Source organism: Myiozetetes cayanensis, unplaced genomic scaffold (genome assembly GCF_022539395.1).
Source record: "Myiozetetes cayanensis isolate MyiCay16 unplaced genomic scaffold, myiCay2020 scf3, whole genome shotgun sequence".
NCBI lineage: Eukaryota > Metazoa > Chordata > Aves > Passeriformes > Tyrannidae > Myiozetetes > Myiozetetes cayanensis.
The window spans coordinates 1541894-1555013 of record NW_026087521.1 but is presented as its reverse complement, the minus strand read 5'-3'; the positions used below and the strand labels follow the sequence as shown (position 1 = coordinate 1555013).

General features: G+C 47.5%; 1 protein-coding gene across 1 annotated transcript in view; it reads left to right on the top strand.

Moving 5' to 3' along the window:
- Positions 1 to 13120, top strand: part of EXOC4 (exocyst complex component 4) — a 226159-nt gene that overhangs the window by 187975 nt on the left and 25064 nt on the right. The window contains exons 12-14 of the mRNA XM_050325228.1: positions 16 to 152; positions 4791 to 4946; positions 10404 to 10582. Coding sequence (XP_050181185.1) covers positions 16 to 152; positions 4791 to 4946; positions 10404 to 10582 — 472 coding nt within the window. The remainder of the gene's footprint in view (positions 1 to 15; positions 153 to 4790; positions 4947 to 10403; positions 10583 to 13120) is intronic.

Sequence of the window (13120 nt, the reverse complement as noted above, 5' to 3'; positions counted from 1 at the left end):
GTCCCCCTCTTCCAGAGCACGGTGATCGTGGAGAAGACGGTGCAGGACCTGCTGAACCTGATGCACGACCTGAGCGCCTACTCGGACCAGTTCCTGCACATGGTGTGTGTGAAGCTCCAGGAGTACAAGGACACCTGCAACCTGGCCTACAGGTACCAGGCCTCGGAGAGAAGCTCCTGGTGGAGCTGCTGCTCCTGAGGGGGGTTGTTATTTTGGCCGTGGAAAGGAAGGAGTCGCTCCCGGAATCGTCTGTGCCGGGAGGGTCGCGGAGGTTTCTTTGTGGGTGGGGGGGAAAAGCTGGGATAACGATCCTGGGGAGGGTCTTGGCTTTATCCCCATCACACTGGGGTGGAATGTGGGTGACAGTGGGGGTAGGGCTTGGAAACGAGTGCAGCTCTTCCCTTAATCAGCTTCCAGGGCCTGAAGGGGCTCCAGGAGAGCTGGAGAGGGATTTGGGATAAGGGATGGAGGGACAGGACGCAGGGAATGGCTTCCCACTGTCATTTAGATGGGAGATTGGGAAGGAATTGCTGGCTGGGAGGGTGGGGAGGGGCTGGACTGGATTTCCCAGAGAAGCTGTGGCTGCCCCTGGATCCCTGGGAGTGTCCAAGGCCAGGTTGGCGTGACCTGGGAGAGTGGGAGGTGTCGGGGTTGGAACCGGATGATCTTGATGGTCTTCCCAACTCAAACCACTCCATGCTAAGAGGTCACCTCAGGTTGCAAACTGAGGGTGTAAAAGTACCATCTTCAGGCTAAACAGCTGTTTGCAGCTGTTGCTTTCCTGTGGAGCAAAATCAGATTCTTCACCTGAGCATCTGCAAGGGATTCAGCTGAATCTGAATTGATGAGGATGAGATCTGGGCACTCGGATCTCCTGGCACTATGGGAGCGTCAGTGTGGGAAGAAACGGTTCTGAGTTAACAGCAGGGAAGGTTTAGATGGGATAATTAAGGAATTTCTGCCCTGGAAGGGGTGGGTCAGGCATTGGAAGGGGCAGGGCTGGAGTGCCTTTAAAATCCCTGTGGATGTGGCACTTGGGGCCACGGGGCAGTGGTGGCCTTGGCAGTGCTGGAGGATGGTTGGACTCCATCATCTTGGAGGACTTTTCCAACTGCAACATTTCCAGGATTCTCTGATGGAGAATTGACTTGAAATTCTGACATTAGGCACGAGTAACCCTCTAAAATTCCCACACAACCGAGTTCTGTGAAACAGTTCTGGAAATTTAACTCTTTCAAGGGGACACCAAATGCTCCCTCCTCGCTCCTCAGCATTTTTGGGATGATCCACCTCCATCTCCCTCCCCAGCCACGGGGTGGGAGCCAAAGGCAAAGGGATCCCACTGGGCACGGGGTTTGGTTGGTTTAAACCCTTTGGGTATTTGATTTATCATCATTTCCACTGTCAATAAATAACACTGTCAATAAATAACTCCCTCTCCGTCCATCCCACTATTCCAGCTGCAAAATGGCCCTCCCAGGGCTAAACAGTGGCACTGAAAGCCACTGTTAATTGAATTAACTGAAGCTGTTAATTGCTGCTGGCCATCCCCCCCTTCATGGCCAATTTGGGGAGCTGAAAACCCCCCCCCACCTCGTGTTTTCCTGAGCAAGGAATCGCTTCCCACTGCCTGATTTCATTCCCAGGAAAAGCTTCATCTGCTGAGCAGCAGAAGAGAGGAGGGGCTGAACTTCTCCTGAGCCCTCCCTGCTCCAAAATATTCCTTTTTTTTATAGGAAACTTTGCTGATAATAGATGTGATTTGTTTGGCTTGGATTTCAAAGAAGTCCTTTCCTTCCTTCCTTGTTTTTTTTTTTTGTTGTTGTTGTTGTTTTTTTTTTTTTGCTGGTGCCATTCCTGGCTTTGGCACCTGCTGAGGGCTAATTAAGCCAGGCCTAATTTGGTGATATCCTGATTAGAGCAGGAGGAGGAGAAAAAACAGGAAATGTTCTCATGTTTTATTTGGTTTCTTGGTTGTTTTTTTTTTTTTTTTTTTGCTGCTGGTAAATGGAGGGCCCGAAATAGAACCAGAAATCCACATCCATTCCCAGGTTTTTCCCTGGGTGGCAGTGCCATCCGCAGGGATCTCGTGCCCTCTGCAGGGATCTCGGAGCCCCTGAGGGCTCCAAGGTTTTCCTGGGAGCTGAGATGGGGGGAAAAAACTCCCATCTCAGTGGAGGAAAGAGTTGTTTTTATCTGCTTAAAAATCAGAAATTTGATTTCTTTGGAGCTGGGAGTGGGATCTGCTGGAGCAAGGGAGCACCTGCTGCTCTTGGGATGGCAGGATAAGTGGGAATTTGGGAAGCCTGGAGGGATTTGCAGGTGGCTTTGGTTCCTTTTCCAGGTGTTTCTTCGAGGGGAATGTGGAAAAAAAAAGGAGGTGGGAATGTGTTCAAGGAGAGAGGCTCCTCAAAGGGGAGATTTTTCCTGGGAATTCTGTGTGGAGAAGCAGAGGAAGGACTGGGAACAGGGAACCCCAGGAAAGGCAGGGCTGGGATTGTGGGGAGTTCCATTTGGCTCCTGTTTGCTCAGGGATTACAGAAGGAGTTGATCCAAATTCCCATGTCAATTGTGACACAAACATTTTCCAGCTAATCTCTACGAGGGGCTTGGGGGGGTGAAAATGTAAATTAAAAGGGGGAGATGGAGCCCCCAGAACCTCCTGCTGTGCTGGCAGTGCTTCTGTTCAGCTTTGGCCAGCCCCAACCCTCCAGCAGATTCCAGGGAAAAGGACTCTCCTTGTGGCATAAAATCATAAAATTCACCCAGATGAACCTTTTTCAACCTCTGGAAAGAGGGAGGTGTCACCAAAAAAGTGGTTCATCCTCTTAAAAAGGATGAAAATTGTACAGCCTAAAAATTGTACAGTGGGAAATAACTGGGCTTGGATCTCTCCAAATGGGGATGAAGAAAAAACAAGGAGAAAAGGAAATTTTCCCTGCTTTTCAGCCAGGCAAAATAAATCTAAAACAACCCCCCTTTTTTTTTATTGATAAAGAAATTAGCAGATTAATTCATCCAAAATTTGGGGGTGGGGGTGTCTGTGGGCAGAGAGGATTTTTTGTGCTGAGAGGTTTTTTGGGAGGAGGAGGAGGAGTTTGATGTTTAAAAGGAAGCTTTTTGAGCTGTTGGGAAACTTCCCATCCTGCCTTGGGATAATTTACTCCAGGACCTGGATTAGATGGACAGTGGTGGAATTTATGGAGGTCCAAAACTGGAAGGAAAAGTTGTGGGAAAAGGAGGCTGGAACTGGTGGGGAAACCCAGGATTTCTGATGGAGATTGGGGATTTATTATTATTATTATTATTATTATTATTATTATTATTATTATTATTATTATTATTATTATTATTATTATTATTATTATATTTTATTATTATTATTATTATTACTATCCTATTTAACGTCTCCTTAATGATGTGTGGAGAGGGGGAAATTGGGGAAAAACCAACCTGGCAATAAAAACCAGGAGGTGTTGCAGCCATGGGAGAGAATGGGGAGAGAATTCCCAAGGGAAGGGAATTAAATAATTTTTTTAAATTAAATAATTATTTTTAAGTAATTTTTTTAAAATTAAATTTAAACGTGGAGAGGACAAAGCACTGACATCACATCCAAGGGAACAGTTGGTCTTGCCTTGGCAGAGGAGTGGCCAAATATCATCAAATTCACATTTCCCATCTCAGGTGGCAGAGTTGCTGCTGGGGAGCTTTTTTATCTTCCCCTCTGATATCAAAAAAAGAAGGAAAAAAAGACAAAAAAAAGAAAAAAGACCCTTTTTTCTTTTTTTTTTAATTTTCCTAAGTGGAAAAACCCCCAAGTCCCTGAAAAGGAGCAGAAGGGCCAAGTGCAGATGTTGCCACCGAGGTCTGGTGTGGTTGGAAAGCAAATTCACTCTTTTTTTGGCTGGGACAGATTGAAGGTGGAACTGGAAGAGAAGGGAAATTCCTGTGTGAATTGCAGGAGACAAATTCACTGGGTGCTTCCTGAGCAAGGGGTTGTTTGATGGGTGGGATTCTGGCTCCTCTCCCAAAGATTTTTCCCCACTGTATTCCTATTTTTAAGAGCCCAGAATTAGCTGTGGCTTCCCCATCCCTGGAAATTCCCCAGGCCAGGTTGGGGTTTGGAGCAAGCTGGGGATGGTGGAAGGTGAAAATCAGGTTCTTTAAAGCCCATAATTGACTCCTCCTGATGCAGCATCCAGTTTTAATCTCCTCAAAACTGCCAGGCAGGAATTCAGGGTTGGTTCCAGGGCCAAAAATATTCAAAAATATTCAGCCCTTCCTGGCTGGAACAGCCTGGGATCTCTGAGGGGGTCTCACATGTTTGATTGAGCTGAAATCTCTGCTCAATTTATAGTCAGAGATTGTAAATCTCTGCCATCAGGTGCTTTGGATGACTGGAAAAGAAGATCCTGGATGCTTTTTGTCCCTGCACTGCTGCGGGGTTGGTGTGAGGATTCCACCCAGCAATTCCTGGCCTGGTTTCCACCTCGAAAACATCAGCAGGGGCTGGGATTTCAGGGAGCAAGCAGGCCTTGGAGTCAGGGAATGACACCTCCAGCATCACAAGCTGCAGGATTTGAAGGGTGGGGGGAGAATCTCTCCCTTTTTTGTTTCCCCTCAGAGCTCACCGAGCTGAGCAGAATTCCGTGTCTCGCCCTCCCCGCGAGCTCCTGCTGGAATCCCACAAGGGATCTCCCTCCCTGGCACGAGTGGCAGGGGTTTTTAAGGAGCTGAGCTGATCCCTGCCTGGCTCCACTGAGGTGGTTGGTGGTGTTTTCCCCCAGGAGCATCGTGCAGTCGGATGAGAAGCTGGTGATCAGCGCGTCCTGGGCCAAGGACGATGACATCAGCAGGCTCCTGAAATCCCTGCCCAACTGGAGCAGCATGGCCCAGCCCAAGCAGCTGAGGCCCAAGAGGGAGGAGGAGGAAGATTTCATAAGGTAAAAATATCTCTGGATGATGGGAAAGGGTTTGGAGGAGGGCAAAGCCCTTCCCGCTGGAAATGAAGGATTGGCGGTGTCTCCGTCGCTGTCGCGTCCCCAGGTGGGAGAAAAATCCTGGAATCATTTGGAAAATGGGAACGAGTTTAAGATCAGCCACTCCAGGTGTTTCCCCAGCACTCAGCCACGTCCCCACGGGTGAAATCCCTCCAGGAATGGGGATTCCACCACCGTGCTAGGGCTGGGCAGAGCTTTTTTTGGGAAGAGATTTTCCCAAATATCCAACCTAAATTTCTCCTGGGGTAATTTCTGCTCGCTCTGTTGTTCAGGCGAGGCTGTTTGAGGAATTCCCTGTCAGGGAAGCGGCTGGGATTGGGGAAGGAAAGAGAAAGGACTGGGTTTAATTCCCAGAGATCCTGGTCGATGGATCTGCTCTGATCAGCCATCATCAGGAGATGAAGGGAGCAGCAAATGCAACCTCAGGGAGGGGCCAACTGGGTGGGCTGGGCAGGAATTCCCCAAAATTGGCCTTGTCCGAGGTGTCTTCCCTTGGAGCCACGACCTGGTGGTGTTTTCCCTCCACCCCAACCCCAGCTGAAAAATCCAATCAAATAAAATATGTATATATATATATTCATTTTGGACACCAAACAGTTATATGATGTATAAATATAAATATAATATATTTATTTAGGAACTGCTCAGCAATATCCCTTTAGGATTCTTGGTAAATTAAACATGCCCCGAAAACTTTCCCTCCCCAGGTTTCCTGTAATTCCTTTATTTAATTAATAAAACAAAAAAAATAAAAGGAGAATCCAAAAAAGTGATGTCTTGGCAAAGAGAAGCAAAAATCCACCTCAATATCTGCTGCCAGTGCTTGGTTTTGTTGTGTTAACCCTGCTCTGTCTCCTGTGGGAGGAGATGTCAGAAGGCAGGGCAGCCAGGGGTGAAACCCAAGGATGGATCCTTCCCAAAATACCCCCAAAATATCCCCAAACCCACCCTCAAATCACCCCCAAAATACAAAAAAAAACCCAAAATACTTCAGAACCACCCCCCAAATTCACCCAAAAACCCCACCCCCCAAATACCCCAGAAATCCTCCAAAATCACCCCAAAACACTTAAAAATACCCCAAAATCCGCCCAAAAAATACCCACCAAAATCCCCCAAAATATTCCCAAAATACCCCAAAACTACCCCAAAATCACCCCAAAAATACCCCCAAATTACACCTCAAAAATATCCCAGAAATAACCCCAAATCACCCCAGAAATACCCAAAAAACACTCCCCAAAATCACCCAAAAACCCACCCAAAAAATACCCCAAGTGCCCCAAACACCCCCAAAACCGTCCCCCCCAAAAACCAAAATACTCCAAAAAACCTCCATAAATCCCCCCAGAAATACTCCCCAAAACTACCCCAAAATCACCAAAAAAATACACCCCAAAATCACCCAAAAGTACCTCCAAATCACCTCAGAAGTACCCCAAAAACACTCCCAAAATACCCCAGAAATACCTCAAGACAGCCCCGAAAATAACCCCAAAAATCATCCAAAAATACCCCCAAATTACACCCCCAAAAATACCCCCAAATCAACCCAGAAATACCCCAAAAATACAAACCCCCCCCCCCCAAAATCAGCCAAAAACCCACTCCAAAAATTCCCTAAGTGCCCCAAAATACCCCGAAAACCATCTCCCCAAAAAACCCAAAATACTCCAAAACATGCCCCAAAATACCACATAAATACTCCAAAATACCCCCAAATCACTCAAAAATACCCCACAAACACCCAAAAAATACCCACCAAAATCCCCCCAAAAATATCCCCAAAACACTCCAAAAATACCCCAAAATCATTAAAAAAAACCCCAAATCACCTCAGAAGTACCTTTAAAACACTCCCAAAATACCCCAGAAATACCTCAAGATAGCCCCGAAAATAACCCCAAAAATACCCCCAAATCACCCCAAAATACCCCCAAATTACACCCCAAAAGTACCCCAAATATACCCCCAAAACACCCCCAAAATCACCCAAAAACCCACCCCAAAAATACCCTAAGTGCCCCAAAATACACCCCAAAACATTCCCCAAAACACTCAAAATACCCCAGAAATACTCCCAAATACCCAAAAATCACCCCTAAAATACCCCAAACTACCTCAGAAGTACCCTGAAAACACTCCCAAAATACCTCAGAAATACCTCAAGACCAACCCCGAAAATAACCCCGAAAATAACCCCAAAATACCCCCAAATTATGCCCCCAAAATACCCCAGAAATACCCCCAAAATACCCCAAAAACCGCCCCCAAAATCACCCAAAAACCCACCCCAAAAATACCCTAAGTGCCCCAAAATACCCCTAAAACCATCCCCCCCAAAAAACCCCAAACACCCCAACACACTCCCGAAAATACCCCAGAAATACTCCAAAATACCCCCAAATCACTCAAAAATACCCCAAAATCACCCAAAAAGTACCCACCAAAATCACCCCAAAATATCCCCAAAACTACCCCAAAATCATAAAAAAAACCCCAAATCACCTCAGAAGTACCTTTAAAACACACCCAAAATACCCCAGAAATACCTCAAGACCAACCCGAAAATAACCCCCAAAATACCCCCAAATCACCCCCAAAAATACCCCCAAATCAACCCAGAAATACCCCAAAAATACCCATAAAAACCTCCCAAAATCACCCAAAAATCCACCCCAAAAACACCCCAAGTGCCCCAAAATACCCCCAAAACCATCCTCCCAAAAAACCCCAAAATACCCCAACACACACCCCAAAATACCCCAGAAATACCTCAAGACAGCCCCGAAAATAACCCCCAAAATACCCCCAAAACTATCCCAAAATACCCCCAAATCACCCCAGAAATACCAAAAAAATACTCAAAAACCACCCCCTAAAATCACCCAAAAACCCACCCCAAAAATACCCTAAATGCCCCCAAATACCCCCACACTCCCAAAATACCCCAAACTACCCTCCAAAATACCTCAAAAATACCTCAAGACCACCCCAAAAATAATCCCCAAAATACCCCCAAATCACCCCAAAAATACCCCCAAATTATGCCCCAAAAAATACCCCAAAACATCCCCAAAACCACCCCAAAATACCCCAAGTGCCCCAAAATACCCCCAAAACCACCCCCCCAAAAAACTCAAAATACCCCAAAATACCCCAGAAATACTCAAAAAAAACCCCAAAATCACTCAAAAATACCCCCAAACACCCTAAAATACCCCAAAACAACCCAAAATCACCCAAAAAATACCCCCAAAATCACCAAAAAAATACCTACAAATCACCTTAGAAGTATCCCCAAAACACTCCCAAAATACCCCCAAATTACCCCAGAAATACAAAAAACCCCACAAAAACCCCACCAAAATCACCCAAAAACCCACCCCAAAAATACCCCAAGTGCCCCCAAATACCCCCACCCCCCCAAAAATACTCCAAACCACCCTCCAAAATACCCCAAAAATACCTCAAGACCAACCTCAAAATAACCCCAAAATACCCCAACAAACCTCACAATACCCCTAAATTACACCCCAAAAAATACCAAAAAAACACCCCCCAAAATCACCCAAAAACCCACCCCAAAAATACCCCAAATGCCCCAAAATACCTCAAAACCACCCTCCAAAAAACCCCAAAATACCCCAAAATACCCCCCAAAATACCCCAGAAATACCTCAAGACAGCCCCGAAAATAACCCCCAAAATACCCCCAAATCTCTCCCAAAATACCCCCAAATTACACCCCAGAAATACCCCCAAAAAACCCCAAAACCACCCCCAAAATCACCCAAAAACCCACCCCAAAATACCCCCTAAAATACCCCAAAATACCCCAAAACACCCCCAAAAATACCCCAGAAATACCTCAAGACCACCCCAAAAATAACTCCTAAAATACCCCCAAATTATGCCCCAAAAATACCCCAGAAATACCCCCAAATCACCCCAGAAATACCCCCAAAATACCCCAAAACCACCCCCAAAATCACCCAAAAACCCACCCCAAAAATACCCCAAATGCCCCAAAATACCCCCCAAAAAAAACACAAAATACCCCAAAACACCCCCAAAATACCCCAGATATACTCCAAAATACCCCCAAATCACTCAAAAGTACCCCCCAAAATCACCCCAAAAATATCCCCAAAACTACCCCAAAATCATAAAAAAACACCCCAGATCACCTCAGAAGTACCTTTAAAACACTCCCAAAATACCCCAGAAATACCTCAAGACCACCCCAAAAATAACCCCAAAAATACCCCAAATTCACCCCCAAAATACCCCCAAATTACACCCCAAAAGTACCCCAAACATACCCCAAAACCACCCCCAAAATCGCCCAAAAACCCACCCCAAAAATACCCCAAGTGCCCCAAAATACCCCCAAAACCATCCCCCCAAAAAACAAAATACCCCAGAAATACTCCCAAATACCCCAAAATCACCCCCTAAACTACCTCAGAAGTACCCTGAAAATACTCCCAAAATACCCCAGAAATACCTCAAGACCACCCTAAAAATAACTCCTAAAATACCCCCAAATTATGCCCCAAAAATACCCCAGAAATGCCCCCAAAATACCCCAAAACCGCCCCCTAAATCACCCAAAAACCCACGCCAAAAATACCCCAAGTGCCCCAAAATACCCCCAAAAAAACCCCCAAAATACCCCCCAAAATACCCCAGAAATACCTCAACACCAACCCGAAAATACCCCCAAATCACCCCAAAAATACCCCCAAATTACACCCAAAAAATACCCAAAAAACACCCCCCAAAATCACCCAAAAACCCACGCCAAAAATACCCCAAGTGCCCCAAAATACCCCCAAAACCATCCCTCCCCAAAAAACTCAAAATACCCCAGAAATACTCCCAAATACCCCAAAATCACCTCTAAAATACCCCAAACTACCTCAGAAGTACCCTGAAAACACTCCCAAAATACCCCAGAAATACCTCAAGACCGCCCCAAAAATAACTCCTAAAATACCCCCAAATTATGCCCCAAAAATACCCCCAAAACACCCCCAAAATCACCCAAAAACCCACCCCAAAAATACCCCAAATACCCCAAAAATACCCCAAAAATACCCCAAAATACCACAAAACACCCCCAAAAATACCCCAGAAATACCCCAAAACACCCCCAAAAATTACCCCCAAAACCACACCCCCAAAACCCCTAAAATACCCGAAAACACCCCCAAAAATACCCCAAAAAGACCTCGTTCCCCAGACCCCACCATGCCAGGTTCCCCAGACCCCTCACGCTGCCCCAGCCCCTCAGGAGCTGCTCTGACCTTCACTCCCCCATCCCTGCTCCCTGAGGGGTGGCTTTGCTTTGTGTTTGTTTGTTTGTTTATTTATTTGTTTGTTTGTTTTCCCCAGGGCCGCTTTCGGCAAAGAATCCGAAGTTCTCATCGGCAACCTGGGCGACAAACTGATCCCTCAGCAGGAGATCCTGCGCGACGTCAGCGACCTCAAGGCCTTGGCCAACATGCACGAGAGCCTGGAGTGGCTGGCGGGGCGAGCCAAGGGGGCTTTCTCCAGCCTCTCCTCCTCCCACAGTGAGTGTTTGTTTCCTCTCCTCCTCCCACACGGAGTGTTCCCCTCTCCTCCTCCCACAGTGAGTGTTTCCCTCTCCTCCTCCCACAGTGAGTGTTTGTTTTCCTCTCCTCCTCCCACAGTGAGTGTCTCCCTCTCCTTCTCCCACAGTGAGTGTTTGTTTCCCTCTCCTCCTCCCACACTGAGTGTCTCCTTCTCCTCCTCCCACAGGGAGTGTTTGTTTCCCTCTCCTCCTCCCACAGTGAGTGTTTGTTTCCCTCTCCTCCTCCCACACGGAGTGTTCCCTCTCCTCCTCCCACACGGAGTGTTCCCTCTCCTCCTCCCACAGTGAGTGTTTGTTTCCCTCCCCTCCCACAGTGAGTGTTTGTTTCCCTCTCCTCCTCCCACAGTGAGTGTTCCCCTCTCCTCCTCCCACACGGAGTGTTCCCTCTCCTCCTCCCACACGGAGTGTTCCCCTCTCCTCCTCCCACACGGAGTGTTCCCTCTCCTCCTCCCACAGTGAGTGTTTCCCTCTCCTCCTCCCACACGGAGTGTTTGTTTCCCTCTCCTCCTCCCACACGGAGTGTTCCCCTCTCCTCCTCCCACAGTGAGTGTTCCCCTCTCCTCCTCCCACAGTGAGTGTTCCCCTCTCCTCCTCCCACAGTGAGTGTTTCCCTCTCCTCCTCCCACAGTGAGTGTTCCCCTCTCCTCCTCCCACAGTGAGTGTTTCCCTCTCCTCCTCCCACAGTGAGTGTTCCCCTCTCCTCCTCCCACAGTGAGTGTTTCCCTCTCCTCCTCCCACAGTGAGTGTCTCCCTCTCCTCCTCCCACAGTGTTTCCCTCTCCTCCTCCCACACCGAGTGTTCCCTCTCCTCCTCCCACACGGAGTGTTTGTCTCCCTCTCCTCCTCGCACAGTGAGTGTTTCCCTCTCCTCCTCCCACACTGTTTTCCTCTCCTCCTCCCACACGGAATGTTCCTCTCTCCTCCTCCCACAGTGTTTCCCTCTCCTCCTCCCACACGGAGTGTCTCCCGTGGGACAGCCTTTGCTGTGGATATTCAGGAAGCCCCAGGTGGGCAGGTTTTGGGAAATCCTGAGCAGGGGGTACCTGCTGGTGGTTTGGTTTTGGTTTTTTTGGGGGGGGATGAAGTCTGTCCAAAATCCTGGAGATGAAAAATGCAATAAATAAATAGCCCTTGGTTGTGGATGTGCCCCAGTTATCCCTCCTGGAGTTGCTGATGGGCTGTCTCTGAGTTGCTCATTATTTGGTGTTTGCTCAGCTGATGGCTCTTCCACCTTATCTGCACTCCCTCAGAATTGTGGGTTGCATTTTCCAAGCCCCTCAGATGTGACAGAGTCCTTTTCTTTCCCTCTTGCCTTCTGAGGGAAGACAAACTTCTTTTTCACCATTTTGAAAATGAAAGCTGGTGGGAGAAGATGAATTTGCTGAGGAAGGCAAGTCCATTTTAAATGGGTTTTGCATGGAAGTGGAAGTCGGGTTTTCCCTCCTCTCCCTCTCTGCCTTGCCAGATGCAGATGGAACATCCCCATCCCCTCCTCCTGGAGCTTCTGAGATCTCTGCATATTTGACAGAGGAGGGGTTCTGGTGCACCCTGAAGGATTTGGGAGGTTTGGGAGATGGTTGTGTGGTGTCTGCAGGCAGGAAGAGGAAAGATGGGGGTGGAGCTGAATGGTTTAAACACCAAATTTGAGATTATTTTCTCACAGAATGAGGGGATGGTTTGGGTTGGAAGGGACTGCAGGGATCATCTCACTCCAATCCACGGGCAGGGACATCTCCCACTGTCCCAGGTTGCTCCAGCCTGGCCTTGGACACTCCCAGGGATCCAGGGGCAGCCACAGCTTCTCTGGGAAATCCAGTCCAGCCCCTCCCCACCCTCCCAGCCAGCAATTCCTTCCCAATCTCCCATCTAAATGGCACTGGGAAGCCATTCCCTGTGTCCTGTCCCTCCAGCTTGCACCACTCCCCAAAACGGTGCTTTGGAGGATTAAATTAATTAATTTATTTTATTATTTATTAATTAAATTAAAATTAATTTTAATTAATTAATTAATTGGGACAAAACGGTGCTTTTAAACCTGCTGGCAGAGCCCCTTTTCCCCCCTCAGCCAGAGGAGAAGGAGCTGGAATTTCCAGTCTGCTCCCAGGCTCCTTTTCCTGCTCCCAGAGGGGGTTTGGAGCCCAGATGGAAAATCAGGTGGTAAAATTGCTGCCTTTTCATTTCCCCAGCCAGGCCAGCCAGCAGTGCTGAACTTTGTGTTCAGCCCCGGTGTCTCTAATGAACCCAGTGCAGCTCTTTAAATGGGGTTGGATTTCTCCCAGGTGATTTTTATTTTATTTCATTTCATTTCATTTTATTTTAGGGATCTATTAATAGAGGAGCCTTATTTAAAAGCCGCATTAGGGACGATCCACACGTGCCTGACCTCACGCAGGGCAAGGACTTTATTTTTGTCGCTTTATTAGTGCAACAAAAGTGGGTGACTCTCTGAAAAGGGGAAAAGCTGCCCCATTTCTCCCCAGTTCAGAACATCTGCCATT